This window comes from Molossus molossus, unplaced genomic scaffold, assembly GCF_014108415.1.
Source record: "Molossus molossus isolate mMolMol1 unplaced genomic scaffold, mMolMol1.p scaffold_m16_p_23, whole genome shotgun sequence".
Lineage (NCBI taxonomy): Eukaryota > Metazoa > Chordata > Mammalia > Chiroptera > Molossidae > Molossus > Molossus molossus.
Window position 1 is genome coordinate 15,491,619 of NW_023425359.1, and position 23,670 is coordinate 15,515,288.

The 23,670-nt window shown below is 44.8% G+C and overlaps 1 protein-coding gene across 1 annotated transcript in view; it reads left to right on the forward strand.

The window, feature by feature from the left end:
• Positions 1 to 23,670, forward strand: part of TP53BP2 (tumor protein p53 binding protein 2) — a 55,812-nt gene that overhangs the window by 9,487 nt on the left and 22,655 nt on the right. Inside the window, exons 2-4 of the mRNA XM_036277558.1 lie at positions 12,412 to 12,559; positions 18,249 to 18,362; positions 21,709 to 21,791. Coding sequence (XP_036133451.1) covers positions 12,412 to 12,559; positions 18,249 to 18,362; positions 21,709 to 21,791 — 345 coding nt within the window. The remainder of the gene's footprint in view (positions 1 to 12,411; positions 12,560 to 18,248; positions 18,363 to 21,708; positions 21,792 to 23,670) is intronic.

Genomic DNA, 23,670 nt, shown 5'->3' on the forward strand with positions numbered 1-23,670 from the left:
GTCCCCTGTCCTGAACATCCAGAAGCCCCAGGGCTGAGAGGAGCAGTGACACCTCCCGAGGGTGGGGGACGACCAAGTCAGCCATGGGGGAGAGTGCTCCCAGAGCCACAAGCTCCTGCCTGCGGGATTGAGGAGATCCCAGACCTTTTATGTCATTAGAGAGCTCTGAAGGGCTTGACAGAAGGCTGCTTCTGTTCCCTCACTGTGGGTCTGTAAACCGAGTGGAGCACCTCGGGTGTCTTAAGGAAGCTGTAACCTTCAAAATGCTTTACATCATCCATACTTGACCGCACAACCATACAACCTTGGACGCTTCTGATGTGTTCACCTAAAAGTTCCTTGACCATTAAAAAAATCAGTGATGTCTTCATTTTATTGACAGAGGTACAAAGTAGCAAATGATTCAGAAAAATCAAGAGAGAGAGGTGACTTTAATTCTAGAAAGGGGCTCCTCAAGCCAGTGTTTTTCTGCCTCACGAGGTCTAGATGGTAACTGCTAGCTAGCTTGTGATACATAGGTCATTTTTGGGTAATCTGTTATTTCCTGGAGAGGGAGCTGTTTTGGACAACACTTTTATATTAAAGGGAAATAGGAGCCTTACACTAGGGCTGGGGGTTTTGCTTGTTGCCTTCAGCAGCAGGAGAGGTGGGTGCTTACCTCTGTCCTTCCATTCTTCCGTTTTCTCCCATGACTTCCAGCCCTGGGTCGCGGTCCCTCCTCTCTAGTCCCTGGGCTCTCCTGCCTTACCCCCTCTTGCCTGGGCTGTTGCAATCCTCTCTTTAGTTATTTTCTTACCTTTACAGTTCTCGGCCCTTCAGTCCATTCATGGTGTTCTTTCTGAAACAGAAATTTGTTCCTTTCCTCTCCAGAATTCTTCCAGACTGACTTCTATTCCATTATCACAGCGTACAATAGACACTCCCTGGTCAGACTGAGAGTGTCTTTGTTGTCTAGCCCAGTGGGTTTCAGCCCTTTATGCCAGCGATATACCTTCATTCCCGAATATCTGCTTCACAGCGGAAATGAGCACAAGACTCAGAACACCGAACACGTCAGCATTGCAGACAGCACCCCGTGGACGAGGAATACGTAGTGTAAGTGTTCGTGGGCGCAGAGCATCCACTCACCTCACTCTCCGTGGCTTTGGTTTGGAATCGTGTTGATTTCAGGGAGATCTGCTCACTGCCTCACACGTGCTCCCCAGGAAACGTGCAGTAGGGCTGTGTGGGGGCTTGAGGTTATGGTGTCTTCTTGTTCCCTGCAAGTTGTACCTGCTTCATGTTGCTGTCCGTGTCCTGCTGTGTGCCATCTGACTTTGCTGGAATTGTGTGTGTGTGTGTGTGCGCGCACGTGCGTGCATGTGAACAAGAATTATTATTATTATTTTTTATCCTCACCCGAGGACATTTTTCCATTTTTTGTACAGATAGAGTGGGAGGGAGAGAGAGACAGAGAGAGAGAGAAACATCGATGTGAAAGGGACACATTGAGTGGCTGCCACCCGCACGACCAACCAGGGCTGGGGACAAACTGCAACCGAGGTACATGCCCTTAGCGGGAACCGAACCCAGGTCTCTCCGGACCGCAGGTGGACGCTCCAACCACTGAGCCAAACCGGCCAGGGCAAGATTTATACACTGAAAGTTTTTCAGCACATCTGTGGCTCCTGGCTTGCGAAGAACCTGTCCCTTCTTATTTGTCCAGCCTTGTTCCCACCTTCATGTTCCAGCAATTTCAGGGTTATAGTTAGACAACATGCCAGGTTTTCCCACGCCCCTGTTCCTTTAAATGTGATTTTCTGCCTGGATGGTCCTCTTCCCGCTTGTCTTACTCATCCTTGGGTGTTCACTTAGTAGCAGTCCTTCAAAGGGGGCAGTGTTTTTTTCACCTCACTGGACGTCATGTGGACCTCCACGAGGAAGTTGTCGCATGGCGTGTGTTTGTTGTTCCTGGCCCCACATTGTTCTGTGTGCTCACAGGGGGTGTGGACCGTACCTTTCATCTTTGCGTTCCTGGCACTGAGCGCCGAGCGTGATAGGCTGTAGGATTCAATAAATACTGTGTCGGTGGACGAGTGTTCTTATTTTTTATTTTCTTCGGTGAGGGTAGTTCTTGTGCCTTGAAATTGAGGTTCAATTATTGCCTTTTGAGCTTTCTTAAAGATTCACAGAGGTAAAATCTTTAAAAGTGGAGAAACACTGCCAAAGTGCAAGGCAGGAAGGGAACAGCTAGAAGCTGTGGATTGCTTGTGCTCATGGCATTGTGGATGGAGCTTAAAAATACAGTGCTTAGTGATTAAAAGTACAAAATAGAGTGAACTATATAACAGCACCTTGATGTCAAGTAAGACATGCCTACGAAGCACTCAGTTTGGAAGAAAGCTTACCAACGCTAAACATACAGAATGGCTGGTGGAGGTAGGAGTTAACTAGTTAAATATGTATTCCTAGGTTTTTACTTCATTTGCTGTTGAAAGCAAAGTAGCTAAAGTGAGTTTCTTTGGAGGATATACTCAGAATTTAACATCCAAGTCCAAGCTTCAGGCATAGTTGAAAAGGAGATAAAAGATTTCTAACGTTATCCTAACATAAGCAGACCGCTTTGTTTTCTTTCTTGGGACATTGTCTGGCTTTTCACGTTGAAGTGTTATACCATGTATTTGTCTGTAAACGTTTCTTGGTGTAATGACGTGGATGCACTCTGTCAGGTTCGGGTCTTCTGTTAACTTTCTCATCTTCCACGCAGCTTGGACTCTCTGAGCAACCTGAATCTCTGAACCACATGCATTGCACATGCGCTGTGTGCGAGACACTGAGATGGCTTTTTGGGGAGCAGAGAAACTGGAAACATTGAAACCTTTGTCCTAAAGGAATCTGTAGACCAGGAGGACAGAGGAGGGGGATGCAGACAGCTACGTGTGACTGGTGTTGGGGAAGCAGGGGGAGGCAGCTTCTGGCGAGGCGTGTGGGGTGAGATGGAAGGGACTGGAGGCAGTGTCCTGGTCATTGAATTATTCTAAGAGTGTAGAGGTGACTCTGACACTAAGGGACAGGGTGCAGGGAACAGGCAAGCTACTGCAGGGAGAGGAGCGAGGAAGAGTGTGGGTTTCTTAGATTTCTCATTGAGTGACCTGAGGCTGTGGAGCGGATAATTTAAAATAAATTTTAGGTCTTAAATGAAAATTCCCTGAAATTCAAAATATGCAAAGGTGAATTCCTAGTCTGTATAAACCTGTGATGTTTGGATGTTGTTGTTGGTATTGTGACTGTCAGTGTGTACTGGACAGGTTAGTGAGGACTGCTGCTGATTGCTAGTGAAACACTAACGATGTGCACTACTTACAGTAAACGAGTAGGAAGCCGAGCTTGGCGGTGCATCCCGGCTTATACCCTCCAGTGCAGTGGTTTGCAAACTTTGGTGGGATGGCTGGACCCCCGACCCCAAGGGTTTCTGATTCAAGAGGTATGGGGTGCGGCTGAGACTTACTGTTTCTGATAAGTTCCCAGGTGATGCTGTTGGTCTGGGGACCACACTTCGAGAACTGCTCTAGTGACTTTGCGCTTACTCAGAAGCCTGCACGCCTTATGTGATGGCCCGTGAGCTGGCCCGGTTACCTCTTTGCCCTGCTCGCCCTGTGTTCCTGGTCGTGGACAGACCATCTCAGGGCCTCTGCAGGCCGTGGTTTCCCCAGGTTTCCAGGGCTGGCCCCTTCAGCTGCCCCACCCCGGGACACCTCCCCTACCACCCAGCGTCCTCCGCCCAGCACGTCTTCCTGACACATCCCTTTAGGGAACTCGCTCGTTGGTTTATCAGTCTTTTCTCCCTGCCTCCAAAATGCTAGCCTTTCCGGGTAGCAGCACTCTTTCTTCTTAGCGAGGGCACAACTGGAACCGTGAAATAGCCAGAACTTCCATTCTTTCCCGCTGGAGGCTGGTTAAATCCCGGCTGTCCGGACTTCTCCACGCTCGCTCGAGCAGCATTACCTGGCTGTCCCCACGGCCAGTCTCCTGTGACCGGAAGGTTTGGGGAGGATTTATGTCACTCTTTCCACAGATTGTTCATCTTTCTCTAACGGATATTTTCCCTCTCATATTCTTTTTTCTCTGAGGCGAACCTAAGGGATTTGAGTTTTTATAAATCAAGACTCTGAAGGTGTTATTGCATAGGTTAATTTTCTTTCACAAGGAACATCACTTGGTTCCTTTTTTCTTTGTCTGGAACGTCATGGTTTCTTAAATCAAAAGAATGAACTTCAGCCCTGGCCGGTTTGGCTCAGTGGTAGAGCGTCAGCCTGCAGTCCAGAGAGACCCGGGTTCGGTTCCCGCTAAGGGCATGTACCTCGGTTGCAGTTTGTCCCCGGCCCTGGTTGGGTCGTGTGGGTGGCAGCCACTCGATGTGTCCCTTTCACGTCGATGTTTCTCTATCCCTCCCACTCTATCGGAACAAAATATGGAGAAATGTCCTTGGGTGAGGATTAAAAAAAAAAAAAAGAATGAACTTCAGCCTCTGACACAAAGTAAATTTCTTGTAAATGCTTTAGCTGTGTGAGTGTGTGTTTCTTCTTGGAAAAGTCTTCCCCATTTTAATCTGAAGTAATGCCTCTTTGAAAATGAATCATTCCTATTAATAGCATAACATCATGGTTCCACCGAACACGTGTAATGTAAAAACGGAACTCTTAAAAATAAATCTCTGACCCATTCTTTTTAAATGAAAATCGTCTGGGACTTTGGTTATTTGGAAGGGCAAGTCTTCACGCGGACATGACTTGGGCACGAATTGCTGTGCGGTGTTGGAGGTTACCTGGCACAGCAATGCTTGATGTTGTACAAACAGTGTTTGTCCTTCCCAGAATTTTCTTTCTCTTCAGATTGATCACTTTAAGAAGCAGACATAAATAATAATGACCTTTAACATTTTTAATGACAAATTTTCACAGTTTACATGTCCTGATAACCCTGTGTTTTCAAATTGTAGATTATTGTAAAAATATGTTAATGCTGAGATTTAAAAAATTTGAAAGTGACATCTGCTCTCCTGATGTTACTGGTTTCTTCTGCAGTATTTCGCACAGGTCAGTTCATGTGGACATATTTTAAATGGTAATAATCTATAAATTATTTTTCTGTTTCATAAATTGATCTTCCAATTTCTAACACTATGCTTATAGAAGTTGGTAGCTGGGTCAGAGCCCCTTCAGCAAATATTTTTATTTTATTTTATTCATTTATTTTTAATGTATTTTTCTTTATTGGTTTTAGAAAGAGCAAGGGAGGGGGAGAGAGATAGAAACATTGATGAGAGAGAACATCGACTGGCCACCTCCTGCATGCCCCCCATTGGGGATTTAGCCCACAACCTGGGCATGTACCCTGGCCAGGAATCGAACCGGCGACTTCTTGGTGCATGGGTTGACACTTGGCCACTGAGCCACACCAGCCGGGCATCAGCAAATGCATTTTAACATACTTTTCCATTGCTGGGTATTTAGTTTTCTGTCTTAATCTTCACAGATCTAACACTTGGAGTGTTAGAAAATCTTTGGGCATTTAGAGTTTTCTTCATTTTAGTGATTTTTTTGAGGATAAATTCCCAGAAGGTTATGAGGTGCCCATAATTTTACGACCTTTGATACATAACTCATTTTACTTTCTAAATGAAATTTTAAACAATGTATCACCGTCATGTGGGGGAGGGGGAGGTTAAACAAAGTATCATCATCATCATGGTGTTGAGATTTGAACAATGTATCTCCATCATGTCCTTGAGTGAAGCACTTTTTTACAATCTCATCTCTGTTGGAGCTTATGTCGAATTGAAAACTAATTTAATAGTTGTAAGTGGTTCCTCGTTGTTTAAATTGATATTTATTTCCCCCTCAGCTGTTATCATTTATATTGTCTTACATGGTCTGTCTGTTATATCCTCTGCTCGTTAAAAGTTTTTTTTAGTTGATTTGAGAGTGAGAAACGTCAATTTGTTGTTCCACTTTCTTGTGCATTCTTGGTTGATTCTTGTATGTGCCCTGACCAGGGATTGAATCCCCCAACCTTGGGGTATCAGGGTGACGCTCTAACCAAGTGAGCTACCTGGCCAGGGCCTGCCTGTCCTCTTTGTCACCAAGAAGGGCTGATCTGGCACACACTCTAACAAGGGGAGAAAAGCCCTCTACTCTGTCCTGGGCACTGTGAGCATTTTCAGCCCCAGCACTGTTGTCTTCAGTATCCAGTAAGATGCTCAGTACATCCGTGAAGGCTGAGGTGTTGTTTTGACCTGATCACTGCTGCACTCTTTATGATGGGAATACTTTAGCTAGTAAGTTCCCAGGAACACATTTGTAGCTTGAGTCAGAGAGAATAATCAAGTTTCTCACAGCTGTTTCGCAGGGGAGTTAACTGGAGGGAACCCATTCTGCTGCTTCCGAATGGGAAAGAAGCGAATGAAGTCATCTCTGTTTCTTTGGAATATGGTGTCTTATTTGGAATATGGTGTATTAAAAAATAGTATGAGCCAGGAAAAGATGGCATTTTGGAAATAAGATTACTATAGATTAGTTTTTATGCTTTCCATTAATTTATGTTTCTGGGCTGAAACCTCAGCCTATTTCAGCTCACATTCATTTTTTTCCCATTTCTTTCTTTCTTTTTACTTTAAAATTTTTTTTTCCCTTTATTGATTTTAGAGAGAAAGGAAAGGAGATGGAGAGATAGAAACATCGATAAGAGAGAACATTGATTGGCTGCCTCCTGCATGCCCCCCGCTGGGGATTTGGCCCACAACCTGGGCATGTGCCCTGACTGGGAATCGAACTGGTGACCTCTTGGTGTATGGGTCGACACTCAACCACTGAACCACACCGGCCGGTCTTTTCCCCATTTCTGAAGTTCTATTTTACCTACAAGTCTCATTCATGTAACTTAGTACTAAATTGTTCTCTGAATTTTCCATGAGTAAAATGTATCTTCCTAAAGAGATTTTTATATCTTGCCTGGCTGGTGTGGCTCAGTGGCTGAGCATCAACCCATGCACCAAGAGGTGGTCGGTTCGATTCCCCATCAGGGCACATGCCCAGGTTGTGGGCCTGATCCCCAGCAGGGGGCATGCAGGAGGCAGCCAGTTGATGTTCTCGCTCATAGATGTTTCTGTCTGTCTCTCCCTATCTCCTTCTCTCTAAAATCAATAAAGGAAAAAATGTTAAAAAAAAAGATTTTTATATCTCACAGAGTAAGCATGTAGTAGGCCTTTTTAATTGTGATATAATTTGTATACCATAAAATTCACTCTGTAAAGTTTACAATTCAGGGGTTTTTAGTATACTCACAAGGTTATGTAACCATCAGTGCTAACTCCAGAACATTTTCATCACCCCAGAAAGAAGTCACTCTCCAGCCCCTGACAACCACTAATCTACTTTCTGCCTCTTAATGGATTGCTTCCCACGGCCTCTTAGATTAGAATCCCAATTCTTGTTTGGGCCTTAGAACAATGATTCTCAGCTTGTGTTTTCTGGACCAACATTATCAGTGTCACAGGACTCTTGTTAATAGTGTAGAATCTCATTCCCCCTCCCAGATCTACTGAATCAGAAACTCCAAGGCTGGGGCTGAGCTGTGTGATGAGCAGCTCTGTCCACACCATTGTTGAGGACCAGTGGCTTATAAAGTCTTGGCATGATCTGGCCTCATTGAATTAATGTCTAGATCATCCTTTCCCCTTGCTCTCTCTAGTGACCTTCCTCTTCCACAGATGTGGCCAACTCGATCCTTCCTCAAGGTCTTTCCACTTGCGGCTTCCTCTGCTTGGAACGTTAGCTGGGCCATGCGCTCACTGTGTCGAGTTCTTTGCTCAGGAGCCCTCTCTAACCAGGCAGGTGCTGACATCATTGAGTATGAGTATGGGGAGGATTGGGGACCTGGGCACCTTTTGCTTGTCCTCCAGATTCAACTCTACCTTTCCCCACCCTGCTTTGTGCCCCAGGAGGTTGATTTCTATAAACTGCTCCCCGTGTCCACTGACTGCTAGTTGTTTGTCCAGTGGGGAGTGATAGGCGACGGAAGAGGGAGGGAGCCAGGCTGGGGCATTTATTGACCTGGCTCTGACCCTGGGGGCTGGCTGTGCCCCTCTCCACACAGCTCTCTCTCTCTCTGTCTTGAATTTTGTACTGTGTGCGGTCTTAGCTCTTTATTAAAGATCAGTTCTTAAGAACTTAGAGAATAAAATAGATGGCCCATAAATATCGAATGAATGAAAGAATGTTGAAAGGAGGGATGACTGTAGCATCATATAAGCTGAAGAAAGGAGGAGAGGACACACTCCTTTCTCTCCTGTATGCTGTACCATTTGTCATACCTGGAAGAAAGCTTACTGTGAAAATAAATCAGTAACTGTAAAATGCAGTAATACCTACAGAACTTTATTGATCATAAACAAATGCTGATTGTTTGCTTGTTACATACCAGGCACATTCATGATGCCGAGGATAGAGCATTGAACGGACAAAACCCTGGACTGTTCTAGTAGGGAGGACCGATAATAAAACCGTGTTAAATACATGTGATAATTAAATAAATATAACACATTAGTGACTGTGCCAAGAAGAGACATAAAGCAGGGAAGTGTGCGTGTGCATGTGTGGGGGTGGGGGTGGCATTTTAGGAAGAGTGGCCAGGGGAGGCCTCACGGAGAAGGTGACATTTGAGTAGAGACCTAAAGGAACTGAGAGGCCTCTGGTAGCCTACAGGGAAGAACCTTGCAGAGGAACAGAGGGTGTAGCCTCCCAGAGTGGACTGTGCCTGGCGTGTGAGGAACAGCAAGGAGAACGCTGGTGGAACAGAGAGTGCGAAGGGGATGCGGGCTGGGGAGGGAGTGGGAGCGGTGTTGGTGTGGGCAGGATCAGGCAGCTAACTCAAACCCGACTGCTCCCTCTCCTGCCCTGTCCTCCGGATGCTGTCACAGTCACATGGCAAAGCAACCTGGTTTTCTTCCTGAACTGATTTTCTCATCACTGGATCTTTCAGTTCCCACACGCGCTGTGCCCCCACCCTCCCTGTCACCAGCCTGTCCTCTCTGTCTAATCTGCCCCTTTCTCGGGCCTCCTCACCACTGCCTTCCTTTAGGCCCTCACTTCACGTCTGAATTGCTCAAGTCCAACTTGTGGGCTGTTGTAAAGATGTTGGCTTTTACTCTGACACCGAACAAACACCTAAAATAATGGTAGCTCTTAGAGAATTTGAAGACTCTTATTTTGAAGATATGGAGGCTGTGATTGAGGGAGGTGATATTACTTCCCTAAGGTGATTTAACTAATTATTAACAAATCTGGGCTCAGGACCCAGACTGCCTGCCCAGGAATCTGCAGCATGTCACTTGCCGGCCCAGCATCGAGGATTCAGCACAATGACTAACATTGCCTCGGAGCTAAACTTCATACAGGCCAGGTAGAAATGGGGTCAACTCGTGGATTCGCCATTCGTGCCAGTATGAAGTCCATGGTTTGGGGGGAAATAGTAATCTTAAACAGCACACCTCTCACCATTCTTATTTGAAATTTTGCTTTGAACTAAACAAAGCTGTCGTTTTCCAGAAAGTAAAAGACCAGATCTCTGTAAGGTTTGGGTTGCTGTGGTGAAACAGAGCATTTCCTCATGTTTCTCTGCTGTAGGGGCAGCATGAAGGCTGGGGACGGAGGGGAAGGATAGAGCTTACCCTGCCCTCCCCTTCGCCAAGTAGCCAAGTAGACCTGAAGGCTGGGGACGGAGGGGAAGGACAGAGCTTACCCTGCCCTCCCCTTCGCCAAGTAGCCAAGTAGACCGCTTCTCTGAGTCCTCTGTTAAACATTTATTTATGCAGAGAAAATAATACCTGTTCTGCCTGAGAGTTGATGTAAGTTTCTGAGATAATACGTGTAAAAGCACTCTGCAGGATGACATTGACCAGGTAAGCTGCTATTACCTTATGTAATAATGGCCTTTTTATTTGTTGATACAATGTGTGTTTAGTAGGCAGACTGTGTATTAAATATTTCTGTATTTAATAAACACCCCTAAGTCTCATAATTACAGTGAAAATAGTTACTATTCTTGAAGTGTTCAACTTCAAAGACAGTTTTGGTGTGGGTGGGAGGACAGAGGAGAGAAGTCCTGCTTCACAGTGAAGTGTAGATCGTTGACCTCTGTCATTACGTACGCTGTGTATTTTGCCAGAGCAGCAGCAGGTGGAATTCTGTGAGCTTAATCTTTATTTTTTCAATGTTTTACAGTTTTTTTTATAGCAGTTAAAAAAATTTTTTTTTTCTTTATTGATTTTAGAGGGAGAATAAGGGAGAGGAGGGAGAAAGAGATAGAAACATCGATGAGAGAGATGAGTTGGCCGCCTCCTGCATGTCCCCCAACTAGGGACCTGGCCCACAACCTGGACATGTGCTCTGACCGGGAATTGAACTGATGACCTCTTGGTGCATGGGTTGACGTTCAACCACTGAGCCACTCTGGGCTTGTGTAACAGTTTTAAAGTGCTGCCTTGGCCCGGCCGGCATGGCTCAGTGGTTGACTGTGGACCCCTGCACCAAGAAGTTGCTGGTTCGATTCTTGGTCGGGGCACATGCCCAGGATGTGGGCCAGGTCCCCAGTGGGGGGCCTGCAGGAGGTGGCCAGTCAGTGTTCTCTCTTATCGATGTTTCTCTTTCTCTCTCCCTCTCCCTTCCTCTTTCTCTAAAATCAATAAAAATAAAAAAAATCAAAGTGCTGCCTTGTTGGCCGAGTTGAGGCCTAGAACTATGTATCAGAATGTGCAAAACCTGGTATCATTAGCTCGAAAGGTTCTGACCTCATCCTGGGAAACTACAGCTTTTTTTTTTTTCATTCATCTTATTTATTGTTTCAACAGAATCCACTATTATAACTTTTCTGGATTACCTTCTAGTTGTAATGGGTTGCTGTCTATGTTTTCTAGTTTTCTGGGTCACTTTCTGTGTTACACACATTTATGGGGGTTAAGAGCTTTGGCTGCAAGAAGTGGTGACTTGGATTCCCTTAAGAAAATATGGTTTCATTGCAAGGCTGAGCTTGCCCCCCCCCCCACTTGTGCACACCTTCTCCTCATACTGATCAGATCCTTGAGGCACCCAGTCTGGTGTCTTAGCCAGTTTCCGCCATTGTCCCTCGTCAGATCTGCCTTCTTCACAAAGAGGAGCCCCGTGCAGCGTGCCCAGCTCTGCGGTGATGGGTGGACAAGTTGAAGCTGGAAGGGCAGTTGTGTGACGTTCTTGTGTTGTGTGATCACAGTGCAGATCTTACCCATTCTGCTTTTCACGGTCTTAAAACCCAATTTCCCCCAGTGGTTAGCAGAGTCTCACAAATTATTTTTGCAGAATGTGCTGTACTGGTTCATCAAGCCCACGTTCCACAGCCTTTGCATTCTTTTTCCTGGATCAATTATTTTTGCAGGATGAAGTCTCACAGTGGGGTTACTCTTTCAAATGGTTTGTTTTTCTATCCTGACTCATACTGATTTGCACCGAGTAGGTACTCATTGAATTGCATGAACATAGTAGGTGCTCACTGAGTTTAATGAACCATAGGGGTTTACTGACTGACATCACCATCGACAATTTGTTGTTTCTCTCAGTTTCTTCAGCACTGCTAATTAACAGCATTTTTTTTTCTCTCGGTAATTTAATAGGTGTGAAAACTTGAATTCTTTAGTAGCAGTGTTTTTAAGATACAATGTCTATTTTTGCTGGGGAAAAGATTATTAATGAGTTTTAGATTTAAATCCTCTGCTGGCCTGAGTGTGTTATCTACAGGTCAGATATGTTGTAGCATAACAGCCAGTCATTTTGCTTACACCTGGTTGACATGAAGACATATTTAACGTGGGTATTTCTCTTGATTAAAACATTTTAGGTTTAAAAATACAATTCTTTGAATTGGGAATATATGCGCATGGTATAAATATTAGATTGCCCTCCATGTTCACCTTCAGAAGCAACACGTTATGTTCTCATGTATCCTTCCAAAAAGAGTCTGTGCATGAAATATGTATGCATGGTATCCCCGATCACCTTTACAGAATCGATAGGAAGATCTGCATGTAGTGTGGGTTTGGTGCATACTAAGAACTAGGTATTTGGTAGACAAATCACATGAGTAAAATGTCAGGGAATTATTGAATTTGACCTTGCATGTGAACTGGTTTGACTGTACTCCAAGGCTCCCTAGGGTTCCGCAGGCTGTGCTCTGGAGGGGCAGAGCTCCAGATCCCTCCCCGCACTGGGGCCAGGGTCAGCCAGCTGTTCTGTGGAACATTCGCACTTGACTGACCCTGGGGAAAGGAATCGAAGGTGAACAAAAGTGAACAGCACCCGTGTGGACAGCGCTGATAACTGTTGTGTTTTCTCTCTTTGTTTCCAGATGTTTCTTACAGTGTACCTCAGCAACAACGAGCAGCACTTTACAGAGGTGCCTGTCACTCCAGAAACAATATGCAGAGATGTGGTGGACCTGTGCAAGGAACCCGGCGAGAGTGATTGCCACTTGGCTGAAGTGTGGTGTGGCTCAGGTGAGAGAGCCAGGCAGCCCGGTGCTCTGGTTACGCGTCTTCCGTGGTCATTGGTTTTGGGATGTGGCAGGGGTGATGCTCATCTTGATCCAAGCTGTAGAAGAGCACGTCCATCAGGAGAGAACGGTCTCCATCCAGCCTTGTGACACATAATGTCTTTTCTGTTTCTGCAATACGATGAAGACACCACAGTAGAGAAGGTCAAAGGCCAGGCAGCTGATATGCCAGGTGGAAGCGTCTGGTGTGCTCATGAGTATTTTTTATGTGCTTGGGCTGAGCTTGGTTAGAAACTTGAGGCCTTCTGATTGTTCTGCCCTTTCTAAGGTTTTGTAGGTTTTTAGGGAACGCTGTCAGTGTTGAGTTACGATGGTGGCAGAAGGCACTGGCGAAATCTAGGCATTACTTTAAGCCTTGAAATCGATCCCTCAGTATAGTTCTTTGGAGCTCTAAAATGGGGCACCTGGTTTCTTGTTGGCCCCCTTGGAGTCTCTAGATGTGGGAGTAACTTTTTCTAAGTCCTGCTTGTTCCTGCGCAGCCTGAGTGAGCTCCTGCTGTTTCTTTGTTCTTCTCTGGGGTGCAGATCACACAGTGTTCATTGGGTTCACACCTGTCATGAAAGCTGACTTTGGCTGAGCGCTCAGTTCTTACCAGGCAAGTCCTCTTATTCATCTGTGGTTGACTTTCCCACCGTTGGGTGTTCTAGGTCTTCTTCATGTTCCTTGAATTGTTGTTGTTGTTTTTTTAAATTTTCTCACAAGAGCTAGATTAGACAATTTGCATAAAGGAACCCAAGTGATCATTTTTATTTTATTTACTTGTTTGTTTATTTTTTATTTTTTAATTTATTTTTATCCTCACCCGAGGATATTTTTCCATTTTTTGTACAGATAGAGTGGGAGGGAGAGAGAGGAAGGGAGACAGAGAGAGAAACATCGACGTGAAGGGACACATCGAGTGGCTGCCACCCGCACGACCAACCAGGGCCGGGGACAAACCGCAACCGAAGTATGTGCCCTTAGCGGGAACCGAACTCGGGTCTCGCCGGACTGCAGGCCGACGCTCTAACCGCTGAGCCAAACTGGCCAGGGCATGTCATCCTGATTTAATCGCCTGTGTGGATATGTCACTCTGTGTGTGTGTGTGTGTGTGTGTGCGCGCGTGCATGTGTGCGTGTGCGTGTGTGCGCACGTGCTTATTACTTTATTGCCTCTTTAATCCCTGGAGCCCCAGACACGTGCACTGGAGTGTAGACTCCCTAAGGGAAGAGGCCTTGCTTACCTTCTTCATTGCTGCACACAAGCTCAGGAGGGTCTTGGTAGGTGGTAGGTGTTAGTCAGTGTTCACTGATGGAATACAGGAGCTTCTGGCTGCTTCTGGTCGCCTCCTTGCATCCACCACACTGCCTCTCCTTATGCCCGGCTGAGATGATTGAAGCACCCGGTAGAGTTCCCTAGTTTCCTGCTCTGTACTTGCCTCAAAGTCTCTTCGAAGGTGCGCCTGCCCTTCCTTCGATTTGCACAAAGGAAGAACGTTCTCTCTTGGCCGAGGCTCACTCTTCCGTGAGGCTCTGACTCTGCCCCCGCTTCCTCTCTAGTGTCTTTGCTCACTTGAGTCCTAGACCCATATTATGTGATGATGATTAAGGCTTTTTCTTCTTCTAATTTTAAAAATTAAAACAAAAGAGGTGAATAACATCTGAATGTGTTCTTTTTGTAAAAGAAGTAATACAGATAGAATGGAAGTCTCTCCCCCAAACCCATCTCCTGATTACTTGATATAATTGCTTCTAATTTTAGCAGATAGCTTTTTGGAATTTTTCACTGCATTTGTATGTAACTATAGAAATAGTTTTGTGTTATTTCTTTCACTTTTTGCATTACGTAACTAGCATTATACATACCAGTATCCTGCAATTTACTGTTTTATCTTACAGCATAGCTTGGAGATCTTTTAAATATACATCATCTAAAAAAATTACGTAATTTTTCATAGTATACATAAACTGTGGTTGATTTAACTATTTCTTTGTTCATAAACATTTATATTAATTCTGCTCTTGGTTTTTTTTTGTTTTGTTTTTTTTATCCTCACCCAAGGACATTTTTGCATTTATCTTCAGATAGAGCTGGAGGAAGAGAAGGAGAAAGAGAGAGAGAGAGAAACATCGATGTAAGAGAGCCACATCAAGTGGTTGCCACCCGCACGACCCCCACTGGGGCTGGGGACAAACTGCAAGTGAGGTATATGCCCTTAGCGGGAACAAAACCCGCGACTCTCTGGTCTGTGGGTTGTTGCTCCAACTGCTGAACCAAACTGGCTAGGGCTGTTTTTTTAAAAAATATTTTTATTGATTTTTAGAAATAGAGGAAGGGAGAGGGAGAGAGAAAGAGAGAGAAAAACATTGATCAGTTGCCTCCTGCATGCCCTCTACTGGGGATCGAGCCCAAAACCTGGGCATGTGCCCTGATGGGGAATCAAACCAGCAACCTCTTGGTGAATGGGACAGTACTCAATCCACTGAGCCACACGGCCAGGGCCAGAACTGGTTTTAATTACTACAGTTTTACAGTATGGTGTGTATCTGTAATGCAGGTGTTTATTTCATTCTGCTTTTTCAAAAATACCTGAGCTATGCTTGTATATTTTCTTTTTCAGAAAAATTTTAGAATTACCTTGAAAGGCTCCATGAAAAATTCTGTTGGGATTCTGCTTGATTGCAGTGAACTCATAATTAATTTGAGGGTTGTTTGTATGACGTGATTAAGGACGAGGTCATCAAAATTCTGTCTCTGTCATTTACTAGCTTTATAATTGAAGGCAAGGTACTTAATCTCTGTAATTCTCCAGTGTTTAATCTACAGAGTTGGAAAATAATTGAATCAATCTCATAGGCTTGTGTGAGGATTCCAGGAGATAATAAATGTAGGGGCTTAGCATAGTCTCCGGTACAGTAAGTAATAGCTTTTATGCTTTTGTTTTCCTTTAATCCTTACTTGAGGATGTTTATTGATTTTTAGAGAGAGAGAAACATTGGTTGCTTCTTGTATGTGCCCCGACTAGGGATTGAACTCACAACCTAACTATGTCCCTGACTGGGAATTGAACCTGCAACCTTTTCAGTGTACGGTATGACACTCCAACCAACTGAGCCACCCAGTCAGGGCAATAGTCATTATGTTTTAAACTCCCCTCGCTTTTTTTGTTATAAATTATTCAAGGTGCCCCATTTAAAAAATAGTAAATACGCCCTGGCCAGTTTGGCTCAGCAGTTAGAGTGTCGGCCTGCAGTCCAAAGAGTCCTGGGTTCGATTCCTGCCAAGGGCACATACCTCGGTTACAGTTCGTCCCCGGCCCTGGTTGGGGTCTTACGGGTGGCAGCCAGTCGATGTGTCTCTCTCACATCCATGTTTCTCTCTCTCTCTCCCCCTCCCCCTCCCTTCCTCCCATTCTGTCTGAAGATAAATGTAAAAATATCCTCGGGTGAGGATTAGAAAAAAAAAGTAAATACTATTACTTTGATTTTATTAGCTTCTCAAGTTACTTATTTTCTTTCACCGACAATTTTTTTTTAAACCAATAGTTTTTATTTGCCATCTCCATTTCTTTGCTGCCCACTCACTCGCTTGTGTAGAGAGCATTTCTTAGGTTCCTGTGATGGGCCTGGAACCGGCTCGATTGGGAGGGGTGTAGAGGTAGGTTTCCTGCCTCCACGTGGAAGCACGTTTCAGCAGACGCGTAGCGTGCAGTGTGATAACTGCAGTGGCGGACGGACGTCTCCAGCGGCAGGAGCAAAGGGTGCCGGGGATGGTCGTCAGCACGAGGAGAGGCCTGCTCGGAGGCCCAGATGCCGTGACCAGGAGATAGGTGTGGTGGAGCCTGGGGTGAGAGCCGGGCTTTGGGAACTTTGGCCTGTAACTCAGCAGGCGCAGGCCCAGCCTGATCTTCCTCATCACAGGCCAGCAGGACCTCAGCTCCTAACTTCGGAGCCGGTTCCTGCCCTTTTAAGATGGTCCAACCCATCGAGGACTGGGAGTTGCTTCACTTTCTTTGAGTTTCTTTCTGCTTCTGGAATCTGGGGATTTTATTTCTTTTGAGAGACAGAGAGAGAGAGAGAGAGAGAGAGAGAGAGTGAGTTTGGTGAGGAGGTGGAGGGGTCTATTCAGTTTCTTTTGAGGGGTTGTCTACTCATCTGTGGGTGTTCCCTTTGGGAGGTAGTCTTAGTTAGAATTTCTCAGTATTACGCTCTGTTACCGAGACAGAACCAGAACTGTAACCAGGCCGATTGGGTTAGGGTTAGTTCACAGAATTGGCTGCTGGATGCTTGGCTGCTCCTCTCTGCCTGTGTTATTTACCGTACTTAGAATAGTGTCTTTTAAAAAATTTTTTATTCCTCACCTGAGGATATTTTTCTACTTATTATCAGATAGAGTGGGAGGGAGGGAGGGAGGGAGAGAGGGACAGACAGAGAGAAACATCAACGTGATAGAGACACATCAACCGGTTGCCTGCCGCATGACCCGACCAGGGCTGGGGACGAACCGCAACCCAGGTACGTGCCCTTGACCGGAATTGAGCCTGCGGCTCCTTGGTCCGTGGGCTGACACTCTACTGCTGAGCCAAACCAGCCAGGGCAGAATAGTGTCTTTGATTACTGACAAGTGCATTGAGTTTTCTTAAGGTGGCGGGAGTGGAGAGGAAGGTGTCAGTGGGGGAAAAAGGAGAGACATCTGTAATACTTTCAACAATAAAGATAAATTAAAAAAGATAGTGACATTACTGGAGCTTTTTGATTTTAAGCAGTTGCATCCTCAAACAGTATATTTGGTTTTTATATCCAGGTCTCTAGAGACAGGAAGATTTTTTTTTTTAATAATCACCTGAGGATATGTTTTTCATTGATTCTAGAAAGAGAGGAAGGGAGAGTAAGAGAGAGAGAGGGAGAGAAACATTGACCGGTTGCCTCCTGCATACACCCCGACTGGGGATCGAACCCACAAACTGGGTATGTGCCCTACTGGGAATCAAACCAGCAACCTTCAGGATGATGTGCCAACCAACTGAGCTACACCGGCCAGAGCTGGAAGATTTTTTGAGAGGAGCTGAATGTTGTTTTTCCTGAAGTTCCTATCTATTAGGGTATTTAGCTGAGTCCCCCCCCCCCTTTTTTTCTTTAGAAAAGTCCTGGCAATTGGCATTCTCATTGGAGGGGCCAAGTGGATGTATTTTTAGTGCAGTGAATAGCTTTTGGAAATAGATACGTCCAATTTTTGTAACAGTTTTAACAATTACAGTTTAAAAATCGTCTAATAGATGGTAAGACCAGGCTATTTAGAAAGTTGTGTATATATCAGAGAATCCGAGAACCATTAGAGTCAGACGGGCCCTCAGAGACCCCCTGTGTAATAGGTGACAGAAACCTCGGAAACCATGGGCGTGGAGCGGCAGTGATGCTAGTGAGGGGCCCACGGAATGAGGGGCTCACGCTCTTTCCAGCCGGCCCAGATCCAGCCCTCTTTCCAGGTCTCCACAGGTTTGACACTGATCGTATATGTGACAATTCTGTGATACTTCATTTTCTAAGGGGTCCTATGATGAAAACAAATGACCTCAGATGTGGTGTATTTCCTACACTCCCAATGTATAATTTGCATGAAGGATAGATAACATGATGTGTTTGTCTTTCTCTAGAACGTCCCGTTGCAGATAACGAGCGGATGTTTGACGTCCTGCAAAGGCTTGGAAGTCAGAGGAACGAAGTGCGTTTCTTCCTTCGTCATGAACACCCTCCTGGCAGGGACATTGGTAGGTAGCATTCTCTGAGTCATCACCAAGATTTGAATGTGATTTTATGCTTTGGAGCAGAACCAGGTGATCCGAGGGGTGAATGAGAGGTAAGTAGGAACAGTGGGAGAGACGACTCTTCTGAGACCTGTTGGGGAGCAGGCAAGGGATGGTCTTGTTTGTTTTGTTTTGTTTGAAGGCGGGAGAAGTTGATGGGTGAGTACCTCAGCCCTGGTGGAGAGATCCTTGTGGGCAGAGGAGGGAGCCTCTTCCATGGTAACAGGACAGAAAGAAACTGTTGCAGATGCGAGTAAATACATGTGTCTGTGGGAGCAAGTCAAGGAACTTCTCTCTGAAAACATGCTTGCTCGGAAGTCGGAGGCAGCCGTCTGAAAGTGATGATGGACGTGGTTGGCATTGTGCGCTGTTGTGAAGACCAGGAGAGAGCCCTGTGGGGCAGCCGATTGCCAGGCCCCATGGAGGCCAGTGGACCTCCACGAGAGGGCATGCAGACCAGGGGTGGCAGCTCTCCGGCCCAGGGGGTTGTAAGAGGGGGAAAGGTGGTTGAATTGACCCGAGGTTGGAGTTACACCAGACCAGTTCAGTGGAAGGTCAGTGGGACAGGGACGAAGAGGATATTGGCAAGATGACATCTAAGCTGGGTGGGGAAGAAGGGAAGATAGGAGGGGAAGGGCTACCGGGGTTCAGAGGTGACAGGCTCAGATCGGTGCAGGGGCAGTGAGAGATGTTTGAATGTAAGATTTTGAGTGGAGCGCTTCAAGGTGATGTGGCTTCAGGTTGGTCATGAAATGAGCTGGAGATGGAGTGGAGACAAGGAGGCTGCAGAGCTGAGCGAGCCCCTTCTTAGGAGGGGAGTTATCTGGGATGAATGCGGGACCCCGAGTAGAGAGGACACGGGAGTCAGGTGGTCTCATCTGGTGATGAGGGTTGTGACCAGAGTTATAGATGATAATGAGAGGGTAGGAGGCAGTACATGACAGCGGAGAAATAGCAGGCTGAACGCGTCGCTAGACGTTGAGGACACAACCGTCCCTGGGACCCTGGAGGTCTCGTAGGATGTGGGAGAAGAAACAGTTTCAAATCTGAGGTCATGGGAAGCTCTGTTCTCAGTGGAAGCGAATTACTAGGTATTTCTAAGAATGTTGGAACCTTTTTTTTAATCCTCACCCGAGGATATTTTTCCATTTACCCTTAGAGTGGGAGGGAGGGAGAGAAGGAGAGAGAGAGAGAAACAAACATCCATGCGAGAGAGACACATTGACTGGTTGCCTCCCGCACGACCCCTACCAGGGCTGGGGACGAACTGCAACCGAGACACGTGCCCTTGACCGGAATCGAATTCGAGACTATTTGATCTGTTGGCTGACGCTCTAGCTCTAACTGCTGAGCCAAACCGGCCAAGGCAGAATGTTGGCTCTTTTAAAATGGAAAGTTGAGGGTTTGACTTCTGTATATAATTCTTGGGAGTAAGAATGTAGGTAACAGATGTTACTTATTGGACGTTCTAGTCTGTTTTATGGCTCTTATGCAAATGTCCATATGATACCCAGCAATTAGAAAGTATTAAATTTAGACTGGGGGGACCCCAAAATTGACTTGTCCGGCCTCTTCCACTCTCCAGATGAGAAATGCTAATACTTGGGGTTAAATGGCCAGTCAGAGGCCACACACCTGGAGGCAGAGCCAGATGTGGAACTCGAATCTCCTCCTTCGGGCTGGCTGCCGAGCCAGCAGTGACGTGCCTGTGGTTTTGATTTAAATAAGCATGTATTTTCTCCTGACGCCTTCTTTTTTCGTAATTTTAAACTGGCACCTGCATCTCATTTTTATTTTGTTTTTTATTTATATTGCTGCATGCATCCTTTTCTAAGAAATGAGCTGGATTTGACCTGCTTGTCTGCCAGTTCAAATGTCCTCCCCTGTAGTCCTGGGTAAATTATTGAACAGCCTCTCCGTAGTGCTGTGCAGTTTCAGTGTGTCTGTAATGTGAGAAATATGATCTGAAGGTAAAGGAGCTGTTTCCTCGTAGTCACAAAACACCAGTGCCACCTAGTGTTGGAATCGGGATAGAGCAGTCCTCTGTCAGTGTCTTAGTAAGGCATTGGTGGCCTTTTTCAGTGTAGCCTTTTAGGTCACGGATTAGGAGACTGTCAGCATATTCTTCCAGTTTTATTAGGACTTGGGGCCCAGAATGTACATGAGATTATTTTTACAGCTCTTGCCTTTCTGATTGTGCAACTGAACTTGCTAAGGAGAGACTGGTTGGGTACTCTATTTGAGGCAGCAAAGAAAGCAATTATTATTCCTAAATGGTAGATTTGTTTTTCTTTCAGAAATAATGTGACAGATCACTGGAGCTGTTTTATGACAGAATTGAACAGTCTTAAAGCAAATGTCACACGTTAGAGTTAGGTATAAGTGTGATACTTGGCTTGAGGACATCGTATTTATTGGCGTGGGAGTCTGAGCTAAACTTTGGGGCAGATAGAGTAGACATTTGAGTCAAAGGGAATTTTAATCTAAAATTTTTTAGATAATTTAATAATTTTTTTAATTTCTGGAAGTACAAATATAAGCTTAATTTTATGTATTTAAAAAATTTTCTTTGTTGATATTGTTTCTTATGATGTATCAATTTAAATTAACACTATTTCCCTCTTATGATGCATTAAGTGATACAAAGAGATCCATATATTTTGGCTTGGTGTATTATCATTAGCCAAAAAAACCAGAAAAACAGCTTTCCAGTTAGTACTTTCCCAAACTAAAAAAATTGAAGTTTTTTACTTAAATAAATGGGGAAGTACTTCATAGCACTTACAAATGACCACAAAATGTCCTCGATAAACCAAATATTCAAAATACCACTTGTATTTTCAGTTGCTTCCTTCCTGTATAAGTTACAATACACTGTTAATGAGCTCAATGATGGGTTGATTTAATTTTCACTTAATTCTTTCAATGAAACTATTCCTGATTTCACTGCTGAGGAGCTAAATGGAGAACTAGGAGGAGCTGCTATGAGAGAATGGTGTGGATTACCCATAATCAGAAGTATACTTGTTTTGTTAATCCTGTTTTCCTTTCTGGTCTCTGAGTCATGGAGCTTTCCTAGGGGTAGTTAGTATGTGGTATTTTCTCGAGCTCACTCTTCACTGTTCTGTATTTTCCGAAACAGGCTGAATTCTGAGACCTTAATGCTGCTGCTATTAGAAAAAAATTTATTTGAAGTTTACTTTTAACTTAATATATCAAAGGGCAATAATTACAGAACTAAGAAATAAACTGGTACTTAGACTATCTTCCAACTCTGGTTTAATGCATAGTTTTTGAATTTTGTGCTTAGTGAGTGGACCAAGGTCTCAGGACCCAACTCTAAAAAGAAATGGCGTGAAAGTCCCTGGAGACCATCGGAGGAAGGAGAACGGGGTGAGTGATTGTCTTTGCCCTGCTAAGTACACACCGCGGGGCTGCTGCTGCTCAGCCCTTAGCGCTCCCTCATCGTCACCTTGGTGTTCAGTGGGTTAGTAAGGGTCACCTTTATTTTTAAAAGGTTATGTCTGTTTCATAGAAACAATTTTAATGATTTCTAAAATGCTATTTATTTACTTAATTATTTCTTTAAATCCTCACCTGAGGACATTTTTCCATTTCTTGTTCAGATAGAGCAGGAGGGAGAGAGAGGAAGAGAGAGAGAAACATTGACGTCAAAGGGACACATCGAGTGGTTGCCACCCACACTCCCCAACCAGGGCCGGGGACAAACTACAACCGAAGTCCGTGCCCTTAGCGGGAACCGAACGTGGGTCTCTCTGGACCGCAGGCTGATGCTCTAACCGCTGAGCCAAACCGGCCAGGGCCAATGTTGACTATTAAAAGAATTTAGATGCTGAATATACCACAGATTCAGAACAAACTAAATGTAGAGTGTATGTGAGGAAGTATTTGCGCTGATTTTATTTGTTTGATGTAATGCTTTTAGAGAATTGGAAAGTTGTATATCCATGCTTTTGCTACTGCATATGAATGTTAGCGAGCATCTTTTTGGTACTGTCTACACTTTCTTTTTGCAGTTCAGAATTTTTAATACTGTTAGGAATTAGCTAAGTTACCTTTCTGCAATCTGCAGTGACTCCTGTTAGAATCCAGATGATCTAACGTCGTCCTGCTCCACCTGTCCTCGGGCGTGGTGAGAAAAGGCTGATGCAAGGACAGCGGTGGTCTTAGCCGTTTACAGGGGCTGAGTGCATCTCAACGCAATGCATCTTTTCCCTTCACGGGGCATTTTTTTATTTCTTTTTTAAAATTAATGTTTTTTTTTTTCTTTATTGATTTTAGGGAGAGAGGAAGGGAGAGGGAGAGAGAGACATCGATGAGAGAGAACATTGATTAGCTGCCTCCTGCACACCCCCAAATGGTGTGCCCTGAACCTCTTGGTGCAGGGCTGACACTCAACCACTGAGCCACACTGGCTGGGTGACGGGGTATTTTTTTAAAAACAGCTTTATTGATGTATAATCAACACACAATAAACTACACATATTTCAGGTGCACAGTGGGGAAGTTCTGACATACTGCACACACCTCTGAAAACGTCACCATAGCCAAGATAATGAAAATGTCCATCATCCCCCCAGTTTCCTTGTCTCCTTTGTGATCACCCTTGCCTTCCAGCCGCCCTCCTACCCTCAGGGTCCCGCCACTGGGTCCACGTGCTGTCACTATAAATTAGTTGTATCTTCTGAATCTTCTATAAATGGAACCATCCAGCATGTACACTTTCTTGTCTGAATTCACTCAGCATAATTATTTTGAGAGTCACCCGTTTTGTTGTGTATACCGGTAGTTACTGCCTTTTTATTGCTGACAGGTGTTTCACTGTCTGGATATGCCCCAGTTTGTTTATGCGTTCACACTCACCTGATGATGGACATGTGGGTTGTTTTGGCTATTCCATATCAAGGTGCTATGAGTATTTGGTGCAAGTCTTTGTGTGGACAAATGCTTTTATTTCTCTTGAGTAAATACCGAAGGGTGGAATGACTGGGTTGTATGCTTGGTGTATGTTAACTTTTTAAGAAGCTGCCAAACTACTCTAAAGTGATTGTTTTATTTTACATTTCCTCCAAAGTTCTAGTTTTTCCACATCCTTGCCAACATTTGTATGGTCAGCCCTTTTACTTTTGGTTAATAGGTGTGTAATGGTGTTACATTGTGGTTTTAATTTGTATTTCTGTAACGGCTATACTGTGGGTATCTTTTCATGTGTTTGTCATTTGGGTATCTTTGATGAAGTGTTTGTTCAACT